General features: G+C 26.7%; 7 protein-coding genes across 8 annotated transcripts; 4 read left to right on the top strand and 3 right to left on the bottom strand.

Annotated features, from left to right (window-relative positions):
• The first annotated feature begins 1,216 nt into the window (after positions 1-1,216).
• Positions 1,217-1,705, top strand: LOC119675673. The gene has a single exon (XM_038086880.1). It carries the CDS (start codon positions 1,313-1,315, stop codon positions 1,562-1,564), a length of 252 nt encoding a protein of 83 aa, XP_037942808.1. The 5' UTR covers positions 1,217-1,312; the 3' UTR covers positions 1,565-1,705.
• A 110-nt stretch (positions 1,706-1,815) lies between these two features.
• Positions 1,816-2,643, bottom strand: LOC119675672 (MRG/MORF4L-binding protein). Its single transcript, XM_038086877.1, has 2 exons — positions 2,176-2,643; positions 1,816-2,115 (listed from the first exon to the last, which is right to left on the bottom strand). Exons 1-2 carry the CDS (start codon positions 2,594-2,596, stop codon positions 1,931-1,933), a joined length of 606 nt encoding a protein of 201 aa, XP_037942805.1. The 5' UTR covers positions 2,597-2,643; the 3' UTR covers positions 1,816-1,930.
• A 961-nt stretch (positions 2,644-3,604) lies between these two features.
• LOC119683032 (WD repeat-containing protein 43-like) lies at positions 3,605-5,947 on the top strand. The gene is made up of 8 exons (XM_038096629.1): positions 3,605-3,828; positions 3,885-3,983; positions 4,045-4,571; positions 4,632-5,102; positions 5,167-5,295; positions 5,355-5,504; positions 5,623-5,717; positions 5,806-5,947. Exons 1-8 carry the CDS (start codon positions 3,628-3,630, stop codon positions 5,916-5,918), a joined length of 1,785 nt encoding a protein of 594 aa, XP_037952557.1. The 5' UTR covers positions 3,605-3,627; the 3' UTR covers positions 5,919-5,947.
• Positions 5,948-8,295: 2,348 nt separating this feature from the next.
• Positions 8,296-11,087, top strand: LOC119684185 (WD repeat-containing protein 43-like). The gene is made up of 8 exons (XM_038098159.1): positions 8,296-8,684; positions 8,755-8,859; positions 8,960-9,486; positions 9,544-9,993; positions 10,061-10,186; positions 10,245-10,388; positions 10,455-10,570; positions 10,633-11,087. Exons 1-8 carry the CDS (start codon positions 8,484-8,486, stop codon positions 10,635-10,637), a joined length of 1,674 nt encoding a protein of 557 aa, XP_037954087.1. The 5' UTR covers positions 8,296-8,483; the 3' UTR covers positions 10,638-11,087.
• A 62-nt stretch (positions 11,088-11,149) lies between these two features.
• Positions 11,150-13,994, bottom strand: LOC119684184 (glucose-6-phosphate isomerase). Its single transcript, XM_038098158.1, has 5 exons — positions 13,669-13,994; positions 12,432-13,014; positions 12,129-12,368; positions 11,535-12,066; positions 11,150-11,373 (listed from the first exon to the last, which is right to left on the bottom strand). Exons 1-5 carry the CDS (start codon positions 13,800-13,802, stop codon positions 11,186-11,188), a joined length of 1,677 nt encoding a protein of 558 aa, XP_037954086.1. The 5' UTR covers positions 13,803-13,994; the 3' UTR covers positions 11,150-11,185.
• A 1,395-nt stretch (positions 13,995-15,389) lies between these two features.
• Positions 15,390-18,987, top strand: LOC119679821 (protein lines). 2 transcript variants are annotated; one of them, XM_038092384.1, is made up of 2 exons: positions 15,390-15,601; positions 16,082-18,987. In XM_038092384.1, the coding sequence occupies exon 2, from the start codon at positions 16,175-16,177 to the stop codon at positions 18,968-18,970; it is 2,796 nt and encodes a 931-aa protein (XP_037948312.1). In that variant the 5' UTR covers positions 15,390-15,601; positions 16,082-16,174; the 3' UTR covers positions 18,971-18,987. The 2 variants fall into 2 exon arrangements, with proteins under 2 accessions (XP_037948312.1, XP_037948313.1); XM_038092385.1 differs by lacking the exon at positions 15,390-15,601 and adding an exon at positions 15,927-16,017.
• Positions 18,988-23,752: 4,765 nt separating this feature from the next.
• Positions 23,753-25,916, bottom strand: LOC119674529. Its single transcript, XM_038085672.1, has 2 exons — positions 25,129-25,916; positions 23,753-23,966 (listed from the first exon to the last, which is right to left on the bottom strand). Exons 1-2 carry the CDS (start codon positions 25,813-25,815, stop codon positions 23,850-23,852), a joined length of 804 nt encoding a protein of 267 aa, XP_037941600.1. The 5' UTR covers positions 25,816-25,916; the 3' UTR covers positions 23,753-23,849.
• Between the last annotated feature and the right edge of the window lie 1,584 nt (positions 25,917-27,500).

Raw genomic sequence — 27,500 nt, 5'->3', positions numbered from 1 at the left:
ACAGTCCAAATTACGAAAATAGTACATAACTAGTATTATATTGTGAAATAATGTAGATGCTTCATAATGAATACATATAAGGTCTTCATAATGAATACATATAAGGTCGAAATAACTTTGAGTAACACTGTGTATACAGAAGTGCGTTCCACCAGCAAATTTTCGAGTAAATGAGAGCATCCCTGTCAAAATTTGAAAATGCTACATATCCAATAAAATTTGTGCTGATGTGTAAATCAGCTGTTTTGATTTGTATTGTTTACTTACGCGGCAATGAGCTTAAATTTGGCACTTTATTTGTAGCTCGTGGAACAGACCTAATATATGAGTGCTTGATCAAACATACATATATATGGTACTAATTTACTTATCGTAGCTACTTGCATGCAGATAATCGAAATATGCCGATAAGTATTTTCTGCAAAGACTGCATATTTAAAACGACAAAAAATTAAAATTTAAATCCTAAAGTAAATTATAAACCAAATTATAAAAAGCAACAACATTGAAGCTATTGATATACATATACACAGTAATACGGCATTTATACTGGCCTCAAATGGCTCATTTAATTCAAAAATCGAAAATGAGCAGCAAATGGCTCCTTTTGCATACAAAATCTTGCAAATGAGATCCATTGGATCGCAGTCTATATAAATGCGTTCCAACTTGGTTAGAATGAGTTCCAAATATGTTCCAAATGCAAATGAATACATTGAACATACCCTAAATAAAAACATTTCATGGCATTTTGACAGTTTGAGAAAGCTGTTTTTGACATATTTACAAAAACGGTAGGCAAATGTTTGGTGGTTGCACATCCTTGAAAACGATGGACCTCTTTTTAGAACTTCTACTTCCCAAAAAGTACTTAATCGAAGTTAAAAATATTTTTTCAGTTTATATTGTAAGGTTTGAAGGTATATTTAACCTTCATGCAATATATTTTTAGCACATGCCAAAAATCTAATCAACAGGCAAGTTGAAAAAGAAGTTGTTTGATATTAAAACAAATGAATTACAACGAATGTAAACACTTTCAAATGATCATTCGAAATGAGCCATTTTCGGCCAATGTAAACGCCATATAATTGAGCTAAATTCAGCTTCTACACAGTTTTTCAACTATTTCCATTAACTTGATTGTATTTGCTGGAAAGAAAATTAGAAATCACAATATTACTTTTTAAAAATGTGGCATCACATTCTTGAAGAATTTCACAAAAATCAGTTTATTGCTCATCTTCGCTATTTGTAAATTCTGTTTTGTGGATTGAAACATACATCGGAACATTCCAAATATTTAATTGTAATGCCGTGTTTACAGGAATTTCCAGAAAATATTACAATGGCCACTAATAACGGAATCTCAACACCATCTTCGGATAATACCGAACACAAGGATCAGGATTCAACGCAACCTATAAGAGAAATTACACAAACCGATCGACTAAATAACCGTTTACTAAAATCATTTTTAGAGCATGTGAATGCAGGACATATAAATAGTTATAAACTTTCTAATTGCATTGAAAGTGACAATTCTAACGACTTTAGTCAATAGTGATCTAGATTATCTACATCCGTTATTTGAAATGTTTACCAATAAAATTTCTGACCAAGGCACATAGTTAACTTTTTTAAATAATTGTATAATAATAATTGGTTTTTGTTGCTCATGTCATAAATACACCTTTATTATTCAAATTTAATGAGTTTTTATTACACAAAAACAGATTGAATGGATTGTTTGATATCTAAAACATATCAATTTATATTATTTAATATGATAAAAAATTATAATTATAATATAGTATATAACATGTTATACAAGTGACAGAATAAGACAAAATTAGTAATTTTTTGTTATAATGAGACTTATATATGAAGTATTTTAATATATAAAAACTTTAACACTATATTCTTGATTTTATATACGCCGACGCTTACTGTTGTTAACTGGAGGAGGCGTAGTTGATGGGCTAATTGACTCAAAACTTGAAGAACCTCTTGTGCGTTTCATGCTCCGTTTAGGAACTTCTAATAATTTTGTTGTAAATTTTTTATCTAGGTCCTTTATAGTTTGAGTAACAATTGGTTTTGGTGATGATTTTTCTATAAATATTTAAAATGTTAATATTTGATAGTGAAATGTGTTCTAAATAAAAAAAAAACCTTTGGAACCATTGTCTGTAGCGACAGCAATAATAGAGGGTCGATTGATTGCTGGCACGTCAAAACATAATCGTTTTTCCTCAGACTCTTCCTTCTTCTTTGATATTAATAATCCATATTCGTCTTCTGGTAATGAAAATTCTTGTTCTTCATTAGGAAATGGTAAAGATTCCAATTCATCAAGCATTTCTAAGTTATACAATGTATGCAAATGAGACCATATGCTTTCAGTCGGTATTTCTCTGTTAAGCGCATTTGATAATCTCTCAGCAATAACAGCCATATAAAAATGTTTATTTATACCAACTGGCTTTAAGTCGGCTAAAGCCAAAATTAGTTGAACTTCGTCCTCCGTAGTCCATTCGTTCAGATCTTGGGTAGAATTTCCTGGAGCATTAACTCTCTCTTTTACAGTTGACATGTTAAATACTTCCTAAATCACAAAAAACATTTGTTTTCTGTTTCTGTTTCCCTTTTATTTGTTTAAATGGTACATAAATCTGTCATTACCAAAGAATACAAATATAGGGCGATTTGTTGAATACAAATACATTTGGGATGAAGAGATAAATTTTTTAAGTTTTTGTGTGTGATATGGTAAACACAATATTGTTTTATATATAACTACAAAATATTTATATAAATATTTATTATAATTATTAATAAAATGTTGAAACACTTAATATAAAAACATTCAAAATGTGCAATAATTTCTGCACAAAGTCGATAATACAGTTAAATAATGCTAATGTATTGCTGTGATATTTTTTATTGGTAAAACTTTGTTCAATTTATATTTTGTATATATTAGCATTTATTATTATATTAAAGCTATTTGAGACAGTGCATTTATACTTACGATATTCATATGTACATAGGTATATATTAAATGTTGAACTTTATAAGTGTGCATATTCAATAAATATTAACAATAATCATTATGTCCGTGTGCGAAAACGAGTAAGTTAATGGTAAATGGATGGAAATAGTAAATTATGTTGGTATGGCAGCAAATGTTGGTATATACCAGAATTTCGAGTAGGGTAAATTCGATAAAAATTGATAAATTAGGTGTTACCATTGTGAAAATTTTATAAGATGTTTAATAAATAAATAACTAAATTTAAAAACTTTTAACTGAAAATAATAAATAAGTGCAATATATAAATATTTACATAAGTGCAGTACAAAAAATCCTTAGGAAGTTTCAATTTACTTTACCTCAATTTACTAGAACTCGTACACGGCCTATGAAATCAAAATAATAAATAACCCTTCTTAAGTAAATAAAGTTGTTTTTAAAGCATTAACATATTAAAATCACAAATATAATATGTGACCCAACACTTGTGTACATTGTAGATAAGGTAGTTCTGCTTTTTCTTTCACGATTTCCAACACTAAATTCAAAAATGCTTTATAGTTCTTACCAACATATTGTTTGTTATTGCAATGGCAAATTTTGGACAGCACGTGTCGGGGTTTTCACCCGATGGGAAGCTATTCGCTTTAATATGTGAACAAGGGACTTTGAGGATATGGGATACTGACACCAATGAGTTGAAACAAGAGTATGCACCAAATTTACAGGTGGTAGGACAATGCTGTACATTGACATGGTTGTTGGTTGATACAAAAGGGACCAAAAAAAAGGTAGAGATTATCGCATATATTTTTAAATTTTTTACTGAAGGGTATTTTATTTAAAGATCGCAGATAGTAATGAGAACCAGGACAATGTAGGCTTATACATAGTTATCGGCACAAGCAAAGGGAAAGTGGCGCTGTATTCCTATGCTCTCGGAAAGGTCATATTAAACTTAAAAAAATGTATGGCTATGTACTAAACATTTTTATTTTATTTTCCAGATAGAGTATAATTTGAAAGGACAGGGACATAGTGGGAGAATAACATCTATTATATATAATAATGCTGGACAACTATTTACTTGTGGTGTTGATTGTCAAGTAATATTGTGGTCAGTGACCGAACAAAAAAAAATGTCTCATTGGTCTGTTGGTCCAGAAAAACCGAATTGTATTGCTTTTAATAAAGTTTCAAATACATTAGTAGTTGGCAGTCGCCAAATCAAAGTGTACTCAGTGACCACGCATGAGTTATTAGAAAGCTTTACAGGTCATGTGTCTGACATTTGTCTGTTGGATTCATTTACTGTTAATGATATTGAGTATGTAACATCTTGTGCAAGCATGGAGCGCCTTATTTGTTTATGGAAAATTGATCTTAAAGGAAAAAATAAAACACCGGTATCTACATTTATAATGGAGGATATTGCTAGATGTTTGTCATGCCAGCTAGATAAAAATAGACTTCTTAAAATATCAAGTATTACACGCAGAGGACTTATAAATTTATATTACATCGAGACAGAAAAGTACATTAATCTTTAAAACTATTACTGTGCAAAAAATAATTGATTGTTTTGTTTTTATAGCTTAATATCAACTAAACCTTTTAAACCGACAGTAACTATTCAAATTGCTTCGGATAATGCGAACATTATTGAACCAATTCCAGCAATTGCGATATCACTTCAGCACGGTAAAAAGACGAAAGACTTTCTTTTTGGATATGGAGATCAACGCTTCTTGATATTTGAAAATTTCACACCAGCTTTAAAAGAAAAATTGGAAGTTTTAGTAAGAAATAATCCAAAAAAAATTTTACGTCAAAACTTGGATAAAAAAGCTAGCAATACCCTTTCACAATCAAAAACGCTAATACCAGCATATTATTTAAATGAGGTCGTTCATAAGTCCGCTATTAAGATGCCACAGAAAAAATCGGCTGATTTGCCGTTACAATCACGTTTACAAAATTTAGGTTTAATAAATGACACACCTCAAGTTCAATCCCAATGCAAGGTTCAACTTCTAGTGCAAGCGTTGCACAGTAAAGATACAGAGTAAATTCAATAGCATTTAAGTTAATGAATAGTAAATTTACTTAACATTTTAAATTTGAATTAGGTTACTACACTCTGTATTGTTTACAAATGACGAAAATTGTATATTGCTAACATTGCAAAAACTGCCCTCGAGATACGTTGGAACTCTGATAAATGAGCTTACGATGTTAATGGAATTAAATCAAACGAAGTAACTTTTCATATTTTTTTATTTAAATATAAATATTTATTTCATTGGAAATATTTTAGCGTATTTTATGCAATCAAGTGGCTTAAAACGTTAATAAGAACGCATTCTAGCCAAATGTTAGCAATGGGCGCCAATGAATTATCGAACAGATTTGAGGCTTGTATGGGCATAATAGAACATCGTACCGTATATGTATCTGATATGTCTAAGTAAGTAATGCTAGAAAATTGAATTATTATTTCAATTTAATAAAATTAAATAATATTATTTAATTTTTTATATTATTTAATTAATTTTAATACATATATTATTATAAATATAATGCAGATTATGTGGTCGTATAAATCTTATCGTTAAACAAATGAAAGGAAATACAGATGGGAATATGGTGAAAGAAGATTTCTTCACTTATTATGATAAAGGTATTAATAATAATATTAAAATACATTAAATACATATATATAATATTAAAAATATTTAATATTTTTTTTTAATGTGTTTTTTATTTAGATTCTGCTGAGTTAGACGATTCATTCGATATTTTAACAAGTAATGAAGATAATCCAGATAAGGTTAAAGAAGAGAAAAATATTATTGAAAATGGTTTAAAAGTACATGATTAAATTTAAAATAATAAAATTTTAACATATTCTTAAAATGTTTGATTTTTTTTTTGATCTTAAAGGAATTGTTCAACCGATTTAGGAAATCGCTTAGTAAAAAAAATGTTAATTCCTTCTAAATCTTCCCATATTTATTTCGTACTAAATTTACTCCACAATTTCATTTTTATAAAAACATTAATATAAATAATTTTTAAAATCGAAAGCTTTTACAGTATTGGGAATTGTTTTTACTTTTATTTATTTAACAAGTATATGATACTAAAGGATAAAGAATGGAAGAGTTTGAATTGTATTGATATTTGATTGTGATTTTTCGGTCAATGTGATCTTAAATTAGAATGTATTGAAATGTGCAATAGATTTATAAATGATTATTAGTATTATATTTTCTCTCACTGCTTTTAACAGTTTAATATCTTTTACTAAGAGGCTTAACTAAAAGTAAGAGTTGAGAAACTCGATATGCTGTCCAGTTTAAATTTGGAAGCTTGAAAGTAAAAAACAGTTTTCTAATTTTTATTGATTTTTTGAAAGTTACTTGCAACTTTTTGCTTTTAAGATAAAAATTAAGTAAGTCTTATTTTTAAAATTCTGAATGAAGCTTTATAATTCTAACATAACGTGGGGAATTTCTTGTTATTTACTAGAGCTATAACGATCTATTCTGTCGTATGCGTAGTAATTAATTAATTGATTTAAATGCCTTAACTAGCGTTAAAAAAAGGATGCAATATTCTGATTTATGAATTTAAAAATTTAAGAAACTCATTATATATATATATTATTTTCTTTTGCCACATAATAGTTTTGATTTATAAGTAATATTGAAATGATATTTATTATTAAAATTTTGTGTTTTCCATTAAATAATCATACAAATATCGGTTTAAAATTGGTGTGTTTTACTGATGTGGTTAAATACAATATCTTTAAAATTTCATAAGGAAATTACTTTCATAAGAAATTTACTTGTTTTTAAAGAGTAAAATTAAAATTTAATTAAATTAAAAATTTCACTATTGTTAAAAATATTTTTGCTGTAAAGACTTAATGCACATAATACAGTAATTCTTTAAACAAAATATAATTTTTATTACGAATAATAACCCTCAAAAGATCTTAAGATATCTACATAAGCTTTTCAGTTATTTATGCTATATGCCATAAAACATACATACATGAAAGCCATCAATATAAAAAAAGTCTGGATTATTTCCCTTATTCAAGAATATCGAAGTTGATCAATAACAGTGAGAGTTTCTTATAAATTTTTGTATATATGTTATATTTATGTATATACATATTGTTCTTGCGAAAATATTTTTCGCTCTAAATGCAAAAAATTCAAAGTACAATAATTTACTAGAAGTCAAATAATAAACAAGCTTCATAATAGCTTTGTAATCACTAATTAAAGTTATCTCTTTCATGTTTTTCTCAGTAAAAAACTACAAATTATTTTTTTAACTACAACTTTTAGGTCCATTTCACGCTTAATGGTTTTTGTAAGCAAAACCGGTGTAGTATGCGGGAGGTCTTATAATACTGAAGATATTGAAGGTAGAATAATACAGTAAAATTTAAATTTTTTTCGAATAACTAATATAAGTTTTTATAATGAAACAGTAAAAATCAAAAATTAGTTCGTGTAAATATTTATTATAAATTTTATATATATATATATGTATATATATATCTATAAAATTTTATGATCAACAATCACGCTAAATATTCACTTTAAATTTAAACAATAGTAAGAATAATAACATAAATATCATTTTCAATAAACACCATGATTTTATTCAAAAAACGGAAGTTTCTTAAATAAGTCCTAAACATAGTATCAACAAATAGCTAAACTATTTAGGGTATACATTGAATTTTGCAGTGATCTGCCAACAAGGTTTTTTAACCGAATGCTTAGATGCGTATAAATACTACAAGATTAATTCAGTAAAATTATAAAGTTTTTCTTTGGACTCTAAAGAAAAATTCTAAACTCTAAATTTAATCCTAATTTGTTAGACTTTGTAAGATCAAGGCTAATTATGCATATTTCGTATAATTTTCTTTAGTTTTTAAACCATGTGCTTATTATCACACATCATTTCTTCACATCATATTTAAAATATTTCAAAACAGAAATCTTTTTATTACATACATACTATATAATATTTATAAAAAAATGTGTAAAATTTATAATATATAAATTTTTTAAATAATTATATTATTACAAGAGTGTTATTTTGTATTATGTATGTATCATCATAATGAGTTTGAAGATCACTATATTGTTTTTTAACATTTTATACATTTGAAATTAATATAAAACAAATAAAATAAGCGCTACACCTGTCACACTATATCATCAGCTGTTAATTATCTGGAAAATTTTTAATCAAGCTAAAAATATAAAATCCAGATTTGTCTGAGATTGGAAAAACTATTTCGAAGATTGGTCAAATGTCATGATAACGTCTTTAAGAGTAAAAAATTGCTGTTAATTAAATATAATTTAATATAAAGCATAATTAATAAATACAAATTAACAATTTGAAAACTATGTCAATTGCGAGAATTTCGGGATCAAATTTAACGCCTAGTGGTAAGCTATACGCTTACATATGTGATAAAGGAAACCTAAGAATCTGGGATACAGACACTAACGAGATAAAGCAAGAATATGAACCAAATGAATTTGAGGAAGGTTTGTGTTCTGCATTTACTTGGTTGCCATTTCATGAAGAAGAACCCGACAAAAAAGTAATTATTTATTTTTTTTATATTTGCTCAATGTTCGTTAATGAACTCTTTTTTTTTAATCTTACATTAGATAGAATTTATATTAAAAACAGATGGAAGCTCGGAGGAGCACTTACATATGACCATTGGCACCACCAAAGGAAAATTGTTGTATCTTTCACTGCCTGAAGGGAAAGTAATAATAATAATAATAACTTATAACTAATAATAATAACTTATAACTAATAATAATAACTTATTTTTTACATATTTTAATTAAATGAAACTATTCATAGGTTTTACAGCCTTTTCGTGGTTGTGGACATATAACACATATAACAGCTATGGTATGTAATGATCTAGGTCAATTGTTTACATGCAGTTTAGATTGTAGGGTAGCATTATGGTCATTAAGAGAAAAGAAGCAGATATCTGTGCTGTATGTTGGTCCAGAAACTCCAAATTGCATGGCTTTCATTAGTCACTCAAATATATTAATAGTTGGTGGCCGTCAAATTAAACTATATTCGGTAAAAAGTCATCAACTTATAGCAAGTTTTACAGGACATGAATCTGGTACGAGTTTACTGGATTACATTCTTGTTGACGGGCATGAATATATAATTTCGTCTGCTAAAAACGAAAGCATCATTTGCCTTTGGAAGTGCAATACAAATAAAGAGGAAAAATTACCAGTAATGACATATCTAATAGATGATATAATACAATGTTTATCTTGTCGATGCGATAAAAATAGATTTGTACAAATAGGAGTTGTTACACGTAAAGGTGTAATAAATATTTATCAATTACCATTAAAAAGGTAATGGCAATAATATTTTATAGAATTTATCTAACTTGTTTTTAAAATTATTTTCAGTTCAAAGTACATTGATTTCCTTCAATCTTCTGCAACTATCAGGATAGTATCAAATAGTCCCGCAGTTGATGATGCAATCCCAGCAGTTGTGATAAATTTGAATTCTCGAAACAAGACAAATGAATTATTTTTTGGATATGGAGATCAACGTTTTTTGACTTTCGAGAGTCTCGATTTAAAAGTAAAAAATTTACAAATATTGCAACGAACAAATCCCAAAAAAATAGTATCTTACAAATTGGATAAAGTTCCCATTGAAACGCTAAGACTATCAAAAAGGCTGAAATCTGTTCTTCAAATGAATATTTTAGAAAATAAGTCGTGTATGAATATATCGTCTAATAGAAATCAACTTTTCGATTTAAAATTTAACTTAAGTAACCCACATCAACCTAAATCTGAGAGTAACGTTGAATATTTAATACATATTTTGGAAAGCAAGAATACTAAGTATTTGTCTCTTACAAACAATTTACAATATTTGTTCATATTTTTTTTTTTTTGAATTTTTATTTAGATTACTTTCTTCAGTTTTGCTTACCAACGATGAGAAAATAACATATGCCACTTTAAAAGAAATACCTTTAAAATATATTGGAACTTTCATAAAAGAATTGACTTTATTAATGAATTTTGATCAAAAGTAGCTTTCAATATAAAACTTATTTACGTTTTACATTTACATTTATTTTATATTGTAGTTGTGCAATAAAATGGTTGAAATCGATCATCAAAATCCACTACAATGAATTGTCCAAAATGAAGAAAAAAGAATTATTTAACATTTTCGAAGAGTCTCTTGCCCAAATGGAATATTGCTTCTCCAATATAACAGCAATTGCAAAGTAATGCTTCTTATAAAATTAACATTATAATAATAATTTTTAATTAAATTTATTTTTTTTTATTAGAATAATTTATTGTCTTGATTTAATAATATATCAAAACAAATATAAGTTGGAACAGAAAACAACCACAGTACCTTATATATTTGTAAAGGACGATTTTGTGATTTACCATGACAGAGGTATTAATTTATTTATAAATTTTGTAATAGTAATAATAATTAATACTTTCCTTTTATTATAGCTTAGCTTTGTCGTAGGTGATAGTATCTATATAAAGGAAATCAAGATATTAGGGCACCTAAAATCATTGTTAAAATAATAATTCTACCACATGTATCAGCTAAACCAGTACAAAAAAAAAATATATATATAAATAACATCAATATACCCTCTTTTTATTAAACATTTTCAATTTTTAACAATAATTTTGTGAGTACAACAGCATATTTAAATAACATACACATTATTTGTGAACAATGTTGAAACAACGTCAAATTGTGCATTATTACATTTTAAGGATATTCTATTTTTAATACATAAAATATGTAAATAATTCAATTACAAATAATAAATTATGACATCATATAATACGAGTATTACCAATTCTTTGTTGTGTGTAAACTTTATTCAAATTTACTTTATAGCCTATTTTCTAAATTGATATATATTTCTAATAAAATGTTCAACATTTTTTTAAACAATATATGCATAAAATCTTTAAGCATCTACATAAAAACTTTTAAATTTAAATTCAAGTGACTACCTTAAAGCCTTTTTTATTTGAAATGCAATAATTACCAGTTACTTTTGATAAAATTAATCAAACCATTTGTTGAGGCATCATGAGAAGTAATTTTATCAGCAGTAGCAAGTTCTGGTTCAATAGCTTTAGCTAACTGTTTACCTAATTCTACACCCCATTGATCGAATGAGTTAATATCCCAAATTGCACCTTGAGTAAAGATTTTGTGTTCATACATGGCTGAAAAAAAAAGTTTAAAATGAGAAATTATTTATATACACTGCATTAGTTAATCTATTACAATTGCTGTGTTATTGCTATATATCTAACAATAAGCAATTGCAATATAAACCTGTTATTACATAATAATGTAATAATGTATTTTTAAAAGAAATTATTACCTATTAAAACACCTAGTATAAAAGGCGTCAATTTCTTTACAACAATGGAATTTGTTGGACGATTTCCGGTAAATGTCTTATGTGGTAATAAATCTTTCAATTTATGTCCTTTAAGGCCAGCCTTCTCCAATTCTGCACGAGCTTGATCCTCTGATTTGCCTGTCATCAAAGCTTCAGTTTGAGCTAAGAAATTAGCTAAAAGAATTTTATGATGCGCTCCTCCGGCAATAGGATTATGAGTTTGCGCAGGGGCAATAAAATCGCAAGGAATTAACCGTGTTCCTTGATGAATAAGTTGATAAAAAGCATGTTGCCCATTTGTTCCAGGTTCGCCCCATACAATAGGACCTGTATTATAGTTGACTACTTGGGAGCCAGATTTTGTTACAAATTTACCATTACTCTCCATATCACCTTGTTGAAAATATGCAGCGAAACGATGTAGATATTGATCGTAAGGTAACAATGCGTGAGTTTCGGCGTTATAAAAATTCGTATACCAAACTCCTAGCAAAGCTAAGATAACTGGTGCCTATTTTAGTAACATTAATATTTTAAATTTATTTAATAATATAATATATTGATTATAAATACATTATGCTCTAGTGGAGCAGACTGGAAATGAGTATCCATAAAATGTGCACCTTCCAACAATTGTTCAAAATTTTCAAAACCTATTGAAAGGCAAATAGAAAGTCCGATTGCCGACCATAAACTGTAACGTCCACCGACCCAATCCCAAAAACCAAACATGTTTTTACTATCTATTCCAAAGTCAGTAACTTTTTCCTGATTCGTAGATAAAGCAACAAAATGTTTTGCTACCGCAGATGGCTGTAGAAATTGGAAAAAAAAAATAACAATATTTATGTTAACATTAGATATGTATAAACTTACATCTTTTGCATGCTCTAATAACCATATTTTAGCTGATGTAGCATTAGTAATTGTTTCCTGCGTTGTAAAAGTCTTGGATGCAATTATGAACAGTGTCGTCTCAAAATTGACTTTCTTAAGTACTTCGGCCATATGAGTGCCATCAATATTAGATACAAAATGTGATTTTAAACCTTTACAATAAGGCTTTAATGCTTCCGTTACCATTAGTGGACCTAAATCTGAACCACCAATGCCAATATTAACAACATCGGTAATTTGTTTGCCGGTAAAACCACGCCACACACCAGAAAGAACTTGATTAGTAAATTCTTTCATATGAGATAATTCAGCACGTATATCTGGCATAACATCTTTACAATCGACTAAAATTGGATCAGAGCCACGATTTCTCAAAGCAATATGCAAGACAGCACGATCTTCGGTTATATTTATGTGCTGGCCTGACAACATAGCATCGCGAGCTTGTTCCACACGACGTGCTTTGGCTAAATTTAATAAGAGCTTCCAAGCATCATCGGTTATACGATTTTTAGAATAATCAATCAATATTTCACCATCCTTAGGTGTTCTTATTATTAAACTATAAATATTATATAAAAAATATTAATTAATTTTTATTAATCAAAAATGTATGAATAATATATATATATTAAAAGAAATAAATAAATTGGTAGGCTTCTATATAATATAATAAATAAATATGTATATATAATTAAATAAATAAAGGCAGATACGATTTTGTATTTCGCAATTACAGTATAATTAAGCTACATTTTTTATGGTAACTTAAAGGTGGTAAAAAAAAGCTTTCGCTTTTAAGTAAATCAAAAGGAATTTTAATGCAGTTATTAATAATATCTATTTAATTATAAGTTTAATTTTTTTTCTTGATGTTATATATACAACTTGGCTTTATCTATCACTATATTCAAATTTATGCTAATTCAATTTTTGGATACATATTATACTTATTGTTATCTTATTAATTAAATTTAAATATTAAGTTAATAAATTAGTGTTTTTATGTTTTAGAGACCGTATAGTATGAAAAAAAGAATGTTGAATATATAACATATTCAAATATTCCATTTTTTCAGACAAGGAATACAAACCATAATAACTTATTGAAGAAGATAAGAGATACGGGTGGTATATACATATGTAAAGTATGGAAAATTTGTTATTTTTCTAATCAAACTAAAATTTCTTTTTTATTTTGTTTATTGTAGTATACCTGTATTTACTAAAACGTTGTGGATCGTTATCAAAAAGCTCCTTTATGTTGATTGTCTTTCCATTTTCGTCAAAATATTTCTGTAACTGTTGGTAAGTTATTTCAGTAGGTAAAAGGGGTAGTGCTCCTGACATTGTGGTTTTTATTGAATCACTGACTTCAAGAATATAAATGCGAATTTAAGAATATATATATGTATAATGTTCTTCTTTTAATATATAAACATAAAAAAATTATGATTTCAATTCAAATCCCTGTAAGCAAACCGAAACTGCAACCTTAACTTAACTGTTTCACCTTTCAAGACCGTCTGAACAAATTTTCATTAACATTCAAATGACATTGAAATGACGTTTAAGGGTTGTAAGTATCCGCGAAATAATTGTAAGATTGTTTTTATTATATCTCATGTTACAATATGAAATACATTTTTTTAAATCAATGTAACAGTTTTCAATGAAACCTTGTAAATCATTTTGAAAGAATTTATATAATAAATTATATTCCAAATTATATTTATTTATTTTCATTTAGGATTATTTTATTATTTATTAAAATTATTTAATATAATATTATTTAATAAAATTTATATTTTTCAGTATTGCGACTGTTTTGAATATTTGTCACATCCAGATTTTAGTAAAATAAGATTAAATAAAAATACAATATATTATATAATGCATAAAAATGGTAACAAAAATGGTAACGACCTGGAAATCGTTATTTGGTAAACTTTTAGATATAATTTCTCATTATGAAATTATTGCCTTTTTAATAAACAAATAAGTAAGTTCAGCAGGTCTGATAAAGTTTTTGGCAATTAAAAACAATAACAGCTGATTCTTCTTAACAATGATTTTTACTACTATACAATATTGCAAAATATTTTTTAAAAAAATGTATATTAAAATGAAATAAAGAAAATTAAAAATTTGTTTTATTAAAAACTATTAAAGTTTAGTAATAAGATATTTATTTCTACTTAATGACAACTTAATATCAGTAATATCGCATCTGCATTTGGATGACATTCCATGGGACTATTACGACTATAATTATTACTTGTTATTCAACGTACTGTTTTTTTTGTCGGCTGCAACATTTCTTTTAATCAATTTGCAGTAATACTTCATATATGGTATTGTTTCTATATTTTTTGTAGTCCACCAATGTATTTGTACCTTTTTCTTCAAATGATTTAATTTTTTTTTTAATTCTGCTTCATATTTTTAAGTAACTTTTAGTTTAACCATGTTTTATTATGTTTATTAATATTTGTAAAAATATTTATATATTGTACTCTTTCGTAACTGACAGCTAATAATTCAACGCTTAAAACTACTTTAAGTTTTTTGCGTAATGCTTACAAGCGATGTAAGTATAACTTATTTTAAGACGTTTACGCGATTTTAAAATCAATTTTCAGAGCTTTAAAAGAAACTCGCGTAAGTAGTGTGATTAAGTGATTAAATAAGAAAAACTTATGATGTAACCATTTTTGAATCATTTTATTTACCAATTATTTATTATAATTAATTATATGGTATTTTGTTTATTTTTTTATATAATTTTTAAGACATATATGTAATAAATATTATTGTTAATATAATTCACAAAATGATGACGCGCCATCTCTGTTTATTTATAAAATGCGGTTACTCTGTTGGAAATATTTTTAATTAAAAAGTAAGATGGCGATTGTTTGAATTTTGTATGTATTGTGTAAGTGTAATTAAGAAGTCAAAAGCAAAATATGTTTCATTGCTTCACATTAATTCCATTAAGAATATCATACTGTGAGAATGTTTATAACTTCTATTGATTTTGATTGTGAAAGAATAATTTCTAAATAAAATGCACAAATTTTTTTGCGAATTATACAAGTATAACCACAGTATTCAGAGGGGGCACAATAAAGTGACATATAGTGAAGGTAAATGCTGTGTTTACAAAAACAAAAGATGCTGAATAAATGTCAAAATGTAATATATAATAATAATAAAATAAATAAATCTATTTTTATAAAATAAATTTTGCTAAATCAATGAATAACAACAAATTTTTAAAGTGGATTCAGTTCACAAGCGTATCCATGAAATACGTAACCTTGTTACCGCGTAGCACAGTAGCATTTTACTTAATACAAGCTTAAATTAATTTTTTAAACTAAAATTTGAATAAACGTAATGTTAAACTATCAAGTTAAAATTATTAAATGATATAATATGGATTTTTTAATTTATTTGATAGAAACTCATAAGAAATTGTGTATAAATTGCTAACATGCGTATCACGGTATTTAGTAAACAGTAGCATCCTTTGTTCATCATAAACTTGTTTTACTACAAGGTTAGGCGTTTCGAAGCTATTTCGCACTCAAATTTTAGAATTTGATTTTTTTTTTTACTTTTAGGTACCTGTAAATAAATACTTTTGGTTTTACTAATAACAAGTGCACTTACACTTTGAAGTTTGAAAACGTCAGGAACGTTTAAAGAAAAACAATATGTCTGCTCCATTGAAGCCTGAAGAATTAGCTGGTCCATCCACTACTGCAAAAAGCAGTAGCTGTCGTAGCTCAGGCCAACCGCAGACTAAGAGACAAAAAATTGATAAACATAAAATTAGTAACAAACTAATCTCGATATCATCGCTTTCAAGTACACCGGATAATTCAATTCCTCCGGATATTGTAGACACAGATGAAATCATTCATACAAACAACAATACTCAGTTAAGTTCATCACTTTCGTCTTCTGCACATTCCATATCCGTTCCTAGCTCTTCTACTAACTCCCCAACGTCAACACCATCAAGTTCTAGGGCTACATCACTATCTCAATTATTGAACGTACAAAATATTGGAAAAATATTTTCTCCACAACCAACAAATAATGGAGTCTGTGACATAACCAAGTTATCAAATAATCTCAGCGGTACAACCAGTGGGTGCAGTAGTGGCAGTAGCTCCGGTGATCAGTCCGCTGATGAAGTGGACCGTGTAGTGTTATTGAATATGTGTTCATCAAATATAAATAGTTTTAATAAATCACATAAAGACACAAACTCTGCATCAGCAACAGTTGTTACAGATGAATCAAAAATTGCTCAAGATATGCGCGAATTTGAAAATTCATTAACTAAACAATGTTTATGCGGTGTGTCCGAACGAACATTACGGAAACCTTTTCAATCTCACTATTCGACAGACTTAAATGGACGAAAACGAATAGCCAATATAAGCGAATGGCCAACAAACAAACTGTTGCAGTTTCTTTCGAATTTACAATTATTATTCGATATATATCTAAAACAAAATTCGAAGGGGTTTATTTGTGCTCGCATAATGGATGTTTGTGATGCACTCATACAAAATGATCAAAACCTAATCGATGAAATTATTATCCTTGCTGGATACAAAAATGCATATGTACAATTTTTGGCAAGTCGTGTTTTGTCGTCATTCCTAATTATAGCAAAGCAGTCTTTAGATGATAATTGGATGAAAAAATTAGTTAATAATCTTTTCAATTTCGATCATTTAGATAATTTAGCAGTTCAAAAAATGCACTTTAGCTTGGAAATAATTAAACGTATTGTAGAATGGAAGGATGTTGACTTACACCCTCTTGAAGATGAAATCGCAGAAACACATGAAAATGCTAGTTTCTCCACAACAAGCGAACCGGAACCGATTAATAGCGGATTAGAAACGCATCCATTTTTACATTTACAACCACAGATACCGTCTTTGGATACAAATTATTTCGCTGTACATTATCGAGCTAATGAACACGACACAACAAATCAAAATTCTGGTGAGGCTTCTATTAATCAATGTGAAGTAACCGAATTTAATAACAAAAGTGTAATATCAAATGTTCATATGACTGATATTTTATATAGTTCTACAAATAATCAATTAGAGAATAATGTATTGGTCAATTCAACTGACTTAGATACAAATAATATTGTACCGTCAACTTCTTCAAATAGTACGCACCATGAAGATCCAAAATTTAACTATTCTACGCCACTTACATCGCGCTGTCATATAATTACATTGACTGATTCAGAAAGTTTTGATACCACATATCTTAAGTGCATTACAATTAAAATACTAGAAAATAGATGGCCAGATCTAGTCGAAAATTTGTCAACAATTATATCCCATCATTTTAGTATAGAAAATGCCGAGAATTGTATTTTAAATTTTCTGCAGCTATGGGAAAATATAATATCCGTGAAAGCAAATTTATCAATTGAAGAAACTCTCCCATTTTATGCGCAATTGGATAATTTTATAGAATTTTTAATAAATAGAGATCTTTCCTGCACAATTTATAAACAAATGTTAAGCCTGTTTAATGAGGCGCTATGCTATGGTTCAACTCTCGCATTACAAGATATGCTTCCAGAGAAAACATGCAAATTGGCGCATGGAATAATGAAACAAACTATTCGTATGCTTGAATCAATGCCACGACAACGATCACAAAATTCTATAAGTCTTATAGGATTTAAACGAAAACCAGTCATTTATACAGCGGGAACATTTCAATCGTATGAGGATGAAAATGATTATGAAAGTGAGAACAGTAATGCACTTGAAATGGATAAAACTATATTACAAAAAATGGTATTGCTTGTGCTAAAGTCAGTTGCTGTTACAGTGAAAGAAATACGTATTGATTCTTCAGATTCATCAATTGATTCAACTGATCACGATTTCTTGCAGGATATGGTGCATATTGAGCGTGCAATACGTGAAGTATTACAAAAACTTGAAACATTCATTAAGCATAAACTTGAGTTTCATCCACAAGATGATCTTTGTAAAATACTTGTATATTTATTCGATGATCAAGATGACTATCTGATCGAAGCAATGGTTTGTACTTTAGATGTCACAACAGGAATATCGTTTCGAAATAATGCATTTCCTGAACTTGTCAAAATGTTAAATCCAATTTGTACGTTTCTTGAATTTCTTAAAATGATATCGAACAGTCATGTTTTATTGCTTGACTTACTTATTAGTAACGAGACTTGTTTTTTACTTTACCTGTTACGTTTTCTCAAATATATACGAATTAATTGGAGCATGTTTTTAGAAACTTGTCAAAATTCTGTAACGAATTCAGGCGGCAATTCTCTAGATGAATCTATGAGTGTCTTAATTCGACTACGATTGCAAATTTCACATTTAGTGGCTCGTCAATTATATCCCTATGATATATCGCCTGTTCTACGATATCTTGAGATATGTGAGAGTTTATATGAGCCAGATGAATTAATATAGTTGTTTTTAATATACATATAATTAGTTGTTATTAATATACTTAGTATTAAACTTATTTATAATATTGTTTAAATTAATATTTATTTAGTAATGTATTAGAATTTTGTATAATTTGTTATATCAATGAAATATTGTAAACTTTTAATATAGTTTTTGTTAAAAATTAAAACTTGCATGCAATTATATTGTATGTAATTAATTTTAATAATTAAACAGATATTTTATTAAATTTAAAATATGTAAATAACTGATTCGAAAAATTTTCAATATAATTTTTTAAACATTACTGACATTTTATTCCCGAACTGACATAGTTTTAGTAATGTTATAATTCTTGCCTTTAAAATTTAAAATTTATAGATTTAATATCTAAATATAGGCATATACATATGTTAAAAATATTTTGTAAATTTGACTTTTGTAATATTAAATATTTTAGGCTAAATTATTGTAATATATATTAATATACATATATATTAAAACAGATTTTTATATTTATATAGAATATTAAGTATAAATTATTTTTATAAGTTAACCATGAAAGTAAGACAAATATAAAATTTTTTATAATACCAAATTGTAATATTAAATACTTTGTGTTGTTATTGATTTTAAAAAAGGTTCTTTACTTCAAATTTAGTAAGTAATAAAGTAAAGTTACTTCTAATTATTAAACTTTCATGCAATACTTGACTTTATTAATTGGTAATATGACATTACCAATCTGAAATATTTTGTTTTCTTGAAAATATGTATAAAAATATAGATTTTATACAAAAAAAAAAGAACATTTTCTTCAATGTTTCTGTTGCATATGTTAACTTATATAATAGTGATGAATTTCAAGTTAATTTAAAATATGAGACATGCAGTTTTATATTTGTTTAGTATAAATATTATTAATATTTATGATGTAATGATGGTTACTTATTATTTATTAAATATTTCTATTTTTGATTTAACAAGACAGAAACGAAAACACTCCTTTCGTTTCGAGAGAACTCTGAGGCAAAGTTATGTAGGAATAAGGGATGGGAATAATTGAACTAAACTTGGAAGCAGGTAAAGATAACTTACCACACATATGGCACAAAATATGACTCAGATTAGTATGTCTGCTTACCCAAGCGAACAAATGAGCGCCATCATTACGAGTAGAACTGCAACTGGGTCACACATATGAACCGACTTTTCATGTGCTTTATGAGAATCTTGAATCACTGAATCATCAAGTCGGCTTTATTATTTTATATATATTTACAAATTCATTTATTAATTTATAAAATGATTTATTGGAAACAATAAATTCAAAACCCAATTTCACATTACTAGTCGGTGAACATTTGGGTGATATTTTATGTTTTACAACGATTTCAAGTAGCTTAAACTGCAATGAATAAAAATATTTTTAAAATTATTTTGTGCACATTGATTAAGTGATTTGTACAATTTATATTTTTATTAAATCTAACCTTATATTTCATTAGATTCGTTTTTATCATTTATCATTAATATATGTTTTTAAAGATGCTTCAGTTTTTATTTTGTTAAACAGACAAAATAAATAAATAAATTCGTAAATTTATTTAATATAAATATACATAATATCAATTTATTACTGTATATAGAAGTATTTAAGAATAAGTTTTTAAAATATAAAAAAAATTATTATAGTGATGTTTTTAGTTATTATTCTAATAATTCAATACTTTGTCGTTTATTTTTTTCTGGCTGCAGTATATATATATATTTTAAACAAATGATTTCAAATATAATTCGAAGTATAATTTTTCAAAAATCTGGACGATTATAGATGACTTTATAATATAACTTTTTAATGCCTATTTATCATTCGCACTCGCCTTTTAGTTTCTGGATTAAATGGATCTGCCTTTTCATCAAAAGATCCAGAACCACTGACAACTGATGTACGTCTCAAAGCTGGTAACGTTGTTGTCGGCATTGAACTTATTTTCTGTCCATGAAAATTAAATGATGTTGGTACAGAACTGCGTCGATAAGATGATAACTCAATTGATTTAAATTCTGTAAAATAAAATTACATCTTAATATTCTTATTAGTTCTGTAAAGAGAGATTGTTTTACATTTTTTATATAGGAACAGACCAAATAATTACATGGTAGAAGGTGAGGGTGGAAGGCGAGCTCACTTAGTTCATGAGTAATCTTTTTATGATGCTAGTCACTTAATTTTTATGGCTGACTGATTAATCTTAACAAGGATTTTAATACACACATTGACATTCCATCCAGTTTTAAACAGATATTAATCTGACATCTTTAAGAAGCAGAGACAACCTTTGCGTTAGTATATAGCAAATGGTAAATAGTTTATTATCACGAATCTATCGTCACTATGATTATCATTTTCATTTTTCTATCACTTGTCTATTTCTGGCTTATGTCCAAGTAGCAGTTCTACACTTTATGACTTTTTTGTTTGTCTTACTATATGCACCAATCTGATCTGTTACAATTAACCGCCTTACAATTTAAATTGATGTCTTGTACATATACATAAAAATTAGAGTTTCGAACAGGACATGTTTTATTTCGTTTCTTTTTTTCTGTTTTTTTTCTTCAGTTTTTGCGTTTTTATGTATTGGTACTACAAATTAGTTTCCTAATATGATTAAAAACATTTTATTCATTTTTTTAAATAAACTGATTTTTAATCATCTGCTACTTTAAGTATATTCACATCAATAAACTATTTCATTGTTTATATGTATTTTAGATTAGTTTAAATAATGCTAAACCAAAATAACCCGATATATTTATTTTCTTTCATTTTTTTCTTTAGACTCAAAGTCCTAAAAAAATATTTTCCATCAATATTATTTGGTCATGATTTTAAATAAAGTTTTTAGATTTTGAATGCGTGGGGTGTAATATATATGCGTTCTAATTTCATATACTTCTACTTCACTAAATCTTTGAGATTTAAAAAGTGAAAATAGTGATATTATATTTTTCTAAATGTCCCTCAAATTCAATACATATACATATTTAAATTTTAGAATAATAAGAGGAACACAATAATTATATTACCTTGTAATTTGGATAATTCCTTTCCATCTGCATATAAAGGTCTATGAAATGTGATGTCTTTTATGTTCAAATTTTCAGAATCTCTTAAATTTTTTCCATACTGTTGATCATTAAATGAAAATAAATTTCTATAGTTTATCTCACTTTCAGCTATTTTTATATGTTCCGGAAAACCAATAGTATAACGATCAACAGAAATCGAACGCATTTCCGTTAGACGTGGTATGGCTTTTATACCATCTTTATTCAACAAAAAAAAAAAATTTTGTAGATATTGACTTTTTGTATTTTGTGTTTTAAATTATATAGTTGTACATAAATTAAAGCAAATCATATTATTTCAATGAAACACATTTATTTTAAATAATAGTATATTATTTTTTTATTATAGACAAAAAATAGGTCACAAATTACAACATTAATATATATGTTTGAATATATTTATTTTATAAGTATAAGGGGACATTTATAAGATTTGTAAAAATACAAGATACAAAACTACAAATTTTTTAAAATTAGAAGACATATAAGTAAACATTTTAATAGTGTACTCTAGTATATTATAAAATAAATGCAGAAAGAACATATGTATATTAGAGATATATATTTAGGGCAACAATTTTAGATCAGTTAGAAATAGTTATATTTTTTTATTAGAATCACACAGTTCTATATATATAAATTATATGCATGAAGAAAAAACTTAAATAAAATCTGCAAATGTTAAACTAATGAGATACAAGTATTATTCATACGTAATGTAAAAAATATTTACCAGAAAGTGTCGATAGTATTTATTTGTATATTTTAAATATTAACATACTTTTATTTTAAATAACTCAGTTAAATAAATATGGGTATTTCCATTTTCTAGCATCGAGCTTGGTAACTGAGTTAAGTAGTAACAATCTAAGACGGGAACTATTTACCTTTACTTGAAATATGTTATGTTGGTGCTATTTTGCACTTTTACTATGTAACTTGTTTACAGAGATCGCTATCTCTTATGCAAAATAAGAGGTATTCCCAATTTCTAGTAACGTCATAACAGTACAAATCAGCTACACTAAATATATATATTCCAAATATATTTTGTTGTTAATGTTTTGTATTGTTACTATAGCGATATTCATGAGCTCGGTAATCGAGTAACATGATAATACTGTCAATTGTCAATAACTAAATACATGTACTTAAAAATTATTTTGTTGCTACCGCTTTGTACTGTTAATATGTTACTCTTGGTTACCGAGTTCTTTATGCTAGATCGTGTATACCCCTTACGTTACTCGATTACTGATCCCGTTACTCGAGATCGTGAATATCACTAATGCTTTGCATTGTTAACTTTCCTAAATAAGTTGGACATAATTTTGTTTAGTGAAGTCTATTGAAAGACGTTTACCGTCTTTTTAAAACGATTTATTTATTGTACGTAAAATGTTGTATAAATTTATATTATATATAAACATTTGCATATAAGGAACAAATTCAAAGTACAAAAGTTGCTGTGCTTATAATAAAATAATGTGTTATGGAAAAGTGTATTATATAGTATATTATAAAAAGTAATTGCACATTTAGATAAGAATACTTAAGATATAAGGTAGTAGTTAATGCATTGATTTATACATTATTATTATTACACGTTTACGATTATATAATATCACAATATTTAAAACTACAAATTATTTAAAAATAGTTTATCTTTAGTAGAATATGTAAATAAAACACCATTTTTTGTAAATTTAAACTTATTAAAACAGTTAAAAGATTAACAGGCAATTTAGGTTGAACACACATACATTTATACTTTTAATAAATTTTTGGTTGAAGTACCTTTGGAGAATCGACGGTCTTGTTTGTGGGCTTGGGCGTATGATTGAAGAGAACATCGACGAAATCGTTTGTCTCCTTTAGATTGCTATAATTGTAAAAAAGAAACTAAAATATATAAGCAAATAGGATTATAAAATAATATTTTTAAATTAATTTTATTTATAATTAATTCAAAATAAATATAAAAATTTTCTGTACTTCTGTAATAGATAAGTCCGGTTTTAAGTTGAAATATGTATTGGCGAACTTACAAAATCCAAATATGAGAAAAGAAATTTTGTTTTGTCATAGAAAATGTTTATGAGAAGAAACTTTTTTGTAATTTTGTTAAATTTATCTAATACTTATTTATCTAATTTGTTATTGTAATTAAAGTTTACATTTTTTATTGAGTTCTATGAATTAAAATATTGAATTTTTATATATAAATATAAGATAAATTAATTATTTTTTTATTTTATACTCGAAAAATGATTAATTTCTTATAGGCGACGTAAAACCTTGTGGTACTCGTAACAAAATATTTTGATGGTTTTCTTTTTAAAACTTTTAGGTCAGCAGAGAAAATTTGCAAAATATTTATATACTTCTTTTAGTTTTTAGACTCTAAAAACAAAAAAAAAATTAATTGTAGCGCTTTCTGTCCGGTATATTTGGCGTATTTTTGTTCTAATGAAGGTGTTTGCTCAAACACCGGCCTTCTTCTAATGAAAAACATGGACATGGTTTCAGAATTAGTGGAGCATTTCTTCCCCCGCGTTGCATCCGTCAACCCTGTACGCCTACTTATACGACTAGTACCATAAAAGAAGTTATATTTATGAGTAACGACAAGGACTAATCGCCTGGATAAAACACCAAGGCAATATTTTTTTCGATACCACGTTCTCAACAGTCTTCTTATATTTTGTGGGGAAAAAGTAGACATTAACATATATCATATTTTCAAATGTTATGGCCAATTGACGTTATGATATATATACATTAGACATGAATCCGTCTAATAATAATAAATTAGAATTAACCTTAACTACAACTCTATTGGTGATGATACCGATCTGTACATAATTGGCTTATAGCTTAAAGGCTATAATTGGCTCTAGATTGAAGCGACAATATTCTTACTTACTTCTTCATTTCTATGCTTTCAAAATATTTCTTTTGTTAAAACTCTCTATTTATTCTACCACCTGGACGAAGATTTCTTATTCATTAACAAAAAGTATCAGAGCTACAAAACTGCTTACCGATTTATAATGTTGGTTTATATCCGATGCAGCTTTAAGAAGTAAGTATATAAAAACGATTGCGAAGATATATATAATTGGTTCTGCAGCATAACTTTTTTGATTTTTTTGTTCATTTTTGGACTGATCTTTTTTAGTTATCGGTTTTACTTTTACTGATTTTTTCATTTTTTGCGTACTCCCATTTTTACCATTGGAGTTTTTTGAACTTTTGATGGCTTTTGTTACAGCTTTTCTTCTTAAAGTGGTATTGTTATTATCCTTCCATTTTTTTATATTTTCTGTGGGTTTCAAATAGCACTTAGCTGAATTCCTTATATCAACATCTTCCACAAACAGTTGATCCAAACTATAACAAACACCGATCTCATTTATATCTGAAGTGCTTAATTTTATTGGACTATCATTTCCTTTCTCCAACAATTTATTGTTTTTATTATCGATAGTTAATGCTTGTATTGATTTTATAGCATATAAATTATTAAAATTCTGTTGAATTATAAGAATTAGGATGTAAAACGTTAGTAGTAGAATAAGAACTCCGACGGGAGCAACATAACGATTATTATTTTTAGTATTACTGCATATTAAGGATTTTGTAGTATTTTTATCGATTGATTCCTGCTTTTCAGAAAATTTAGGATCCTGTGAAATTTTCAATTGTTCGCTGTCCTTATCGCATTCCATTAGAGATGATTTTTTCAAGTTCTTAAATGATAATTATCAGATTTTTACAATCTATTATATTATCTTGACTTATATATTATATATGACTATATGCACCTTACTTCCAATTACATTATAAACTTTTATAAATAATTAGGTTTAAAATCAATAATTGGTCCTTGAGTTTTATTGACTTAAATAGTTTTTATAGTTTTAAATAGCTACACGGTACACTCTAACGTATTATGTTAATCGATAAAATAATAATTTATTCATAAGGAAATTTTGGCATTAGTTGAGGGAGGCTTGTATACTGAATTTTAAAAGTATATATACACACATATTTTTAGTTGAAATATAGTATTTACAACTGTATTCTTATTACTTGTTTACTTATATTTGCATTAAATGTATATCCGAAATATTCTACGACTTCCAAAATATTTTACAAATTAACATATAGGATTACTTGAATCTATTTTAAAAAGCACATATTTGCACCGTGCAACTTAATGAAGCGCATTCCTTCTATTACTTTATGTCAAGGATAACAGCTTTATTTGGTACTTTTGCGTACGTCAAGAAATGAAATTTATTTAGTACTTTTTGGAATTGTATGATTCGTTCAAAATGGACATTTTATGTGGTTAATTATTTTAAATGTTATAATTAAATTAATTTTTATTCATCATAATAAGATATGTACTTATATTTGTTACTATTAAAATTTGCCTTTTAAAATTTGGATGAAGTGAAATCTAAAATTTTTTGTTTAAGCTATATACCTAAAATTCTGATCAACAAATATTCGATTAAGAACGAAATTGTATATAATACCGGAATAAATTGATATATAATAAACAAGAATTAAAATTTCTCTTCATTTTGCTTACTACCTTGCTCTTTTCTACTATAAAATGATGTCCATTTTTCTCTTTCTGTCTTTAATAATAATTTATTATTATTTGAATATTTACGATAATTAATATTTCGTCTATATGGGTATACAAATAAATTAAAACGTTATTTTATAGATTTAATTTTTTACACCATATATATTTTTTTAAATAAATTGTACAAATTAAATTTTTTTTAACTTCAGGATCTTATTTATCATTTCTGTGGTTGTAGTCGTAATTTGTAATTTATTATCTGTAAAGGCTTATATAAAAAATAAACTAAAAAAATAAAATAACCAAAGAAATAATGAATAGTAGACAAAAATCTCCTTTAAAGTAAAACAACTGAATGCTAAAAATAAGACAATAAATACTTTCATATGATTACGAATGCAAAAGTCTACAAAAACAATAAAACAAAAATGTATATTAAGGCAAGTTTACTAAATATTTTATTATAATCTTTCCAAATTAAAATAAATACTTTCGTATAATTAAGAACACAAACTTAGTTAAAATGTGCAGAAGCAATAAAGATAAAAAAGGCTCTTAAGACAAGATAAATACGTACTTTCGTGTAACTAGGGTTACAAACTTTATTAAAATGTCTACAAAAGCAATAAATACAAAAAGATGTTAAAACAGATCCAAAAATAAATATGTACTCTTATATATATATGTATATAACTAGGAACGCAAACTTAATAAATATGTCTATAAAAACAGTAAATACGAAAACAGGACAACTCCTAACATAAATTTTCTATTTTGAAATATTCTCCTTAACCAAAGATAAATTCTTTTCTA

Source organism: Teleopsis dalmanni, chromosome 2 (assembly GCF_002237135.1).
Source record: "Teleopsis dalmanni isolate 2A chromosome 2, ASM223713v2, whole genome shotgun sequence".
Lineage (NCBI taxonomy): Eukaryota > Metazoa > Arthropoda > Insecta > Diptera > Diopsidae > Teleopsis > Teleopsis dalmanni.
Note: the sequence above shows the minus strand (reverse complement) of the source record. Positions and strands in the feature narration are given on the sequence as shown.

What these genes read in the sequence shown, in the direction of transcription:
- LOC119675673 (XM_038086880.1), top strand. Translation starts at nt 1,313, where the DNA reads ATGCCGTGTTTACAGGAATTTCCAGAAAATATTACAATGGCCACTAAT.
- LOC119675672 (XM_038086877.1), bottom strand. Translation starts at nt 2,596, where the DNA reads ATGTCAACTGTAAAAGAGAGAGTTAATGCTCCAGGAAATTCTACCCAA. An exon ending in TACAGACAATGGTTCCAAAG is followed by an intron (nt 2,116 to 2,175) that starts GTTTTTTTTTTA and finishes AAATATTTATAG; the next exon opens with AAAAATCATCACCAAAACCA.
- LOC119683032 (XM_038096629.1), top strand. Translation starts at nt 3,628, where the DNA reads ATGGCAAATTTTGGACAGCACGTGTCGGGGTTTTCACCCGATGGGAAG. An exon ending in CAAAAGGGACCAAAAAAAAG is followed by an intron (nt 3,829 to 3,884) that starts GTAGAGATTATC and finishes TTTTATTTAAAG; the next exon opens with ATCGCAGATAGTAATGAGAA. An exon ending in ATGGAATTAAATCAAACGAA is followed by an intron (nt 5,296 to 5,354) that starts GTAACTTTTCAT and finishes GAAATATTTTAG; the next exon opens with CGTATTTTATGCAATCAAGT.
- LOC119684185 (XM_038098159.1), top strand. Translation starts at nt 8,484, where the DNA reads ATGTCAATTGCGAGAATTTCGGGATCAAATTTAACGCCTAGTGGTAAG. An exon ending in TATCAATTACCATTAAAAAG is followed by an intron (nt 9,487 to 9,543) that starts GTAATGGCAATA and finishes AATTATTTTCAG; the next exon opens with TTCAAAGTACATTGATTTCC. An exon ending in AATATAACAGCAATTGCAAA is followed by an intron (nt 10,389 to 10,454) that starts GTAATGCTTCTT and finishes TTTTTTTATTAG; the next exon opens with AATAATTTATTGTCTTGATT.
- LOC119684184 (XM_038098158.1), bottom strand. Translation starts at nt 13,802, where the DNA reads ATGTCAGGAGCACTACCCCTTTTACCTACTGAAATAACTTACCAACAG. An exon ending in CAACGTTTTAGTAAATACAG is followed by an intron (nt 13,015 to 13,668) that starts GTATACTACAAT and finishes TAATATTTATAG; the next exon opens with TTTAATAATAAGAACACCTA. An exon ending in TATTAGAGCATGCAAAAGAT is followed by an intron (nt 12,369 to 12,431) that starts GTAAGTTTATAC and finishes CAATTTCTACAG; the next exon opens with CCATCTGCGGTAGCAAAACA.
- LOC119679821 (XM_038092384.1), top strand. Translation starts at nt 16,175, where the DNA reads ATGTCTGCTCCATTGAAGCCTGAAGAATTAGCTGGTCCATCCACTACT.
- LOC119674529 (XM_038085672.1), bottom strand. Translation starts at nt 25,815, where the DNA reads ATGGAATGCGATAAGGACAGCGAACAATTGAAAATTTCACAGGATCCT. An exon ending in TAAACCAACATTATAAATCG is followed by an intron (nt 23,967 to 25,128) that starts GTAAGCAGTTTT and finishes TTACAATTATAG; the next exon opens with CAATCTAAAGGAGACAAACG.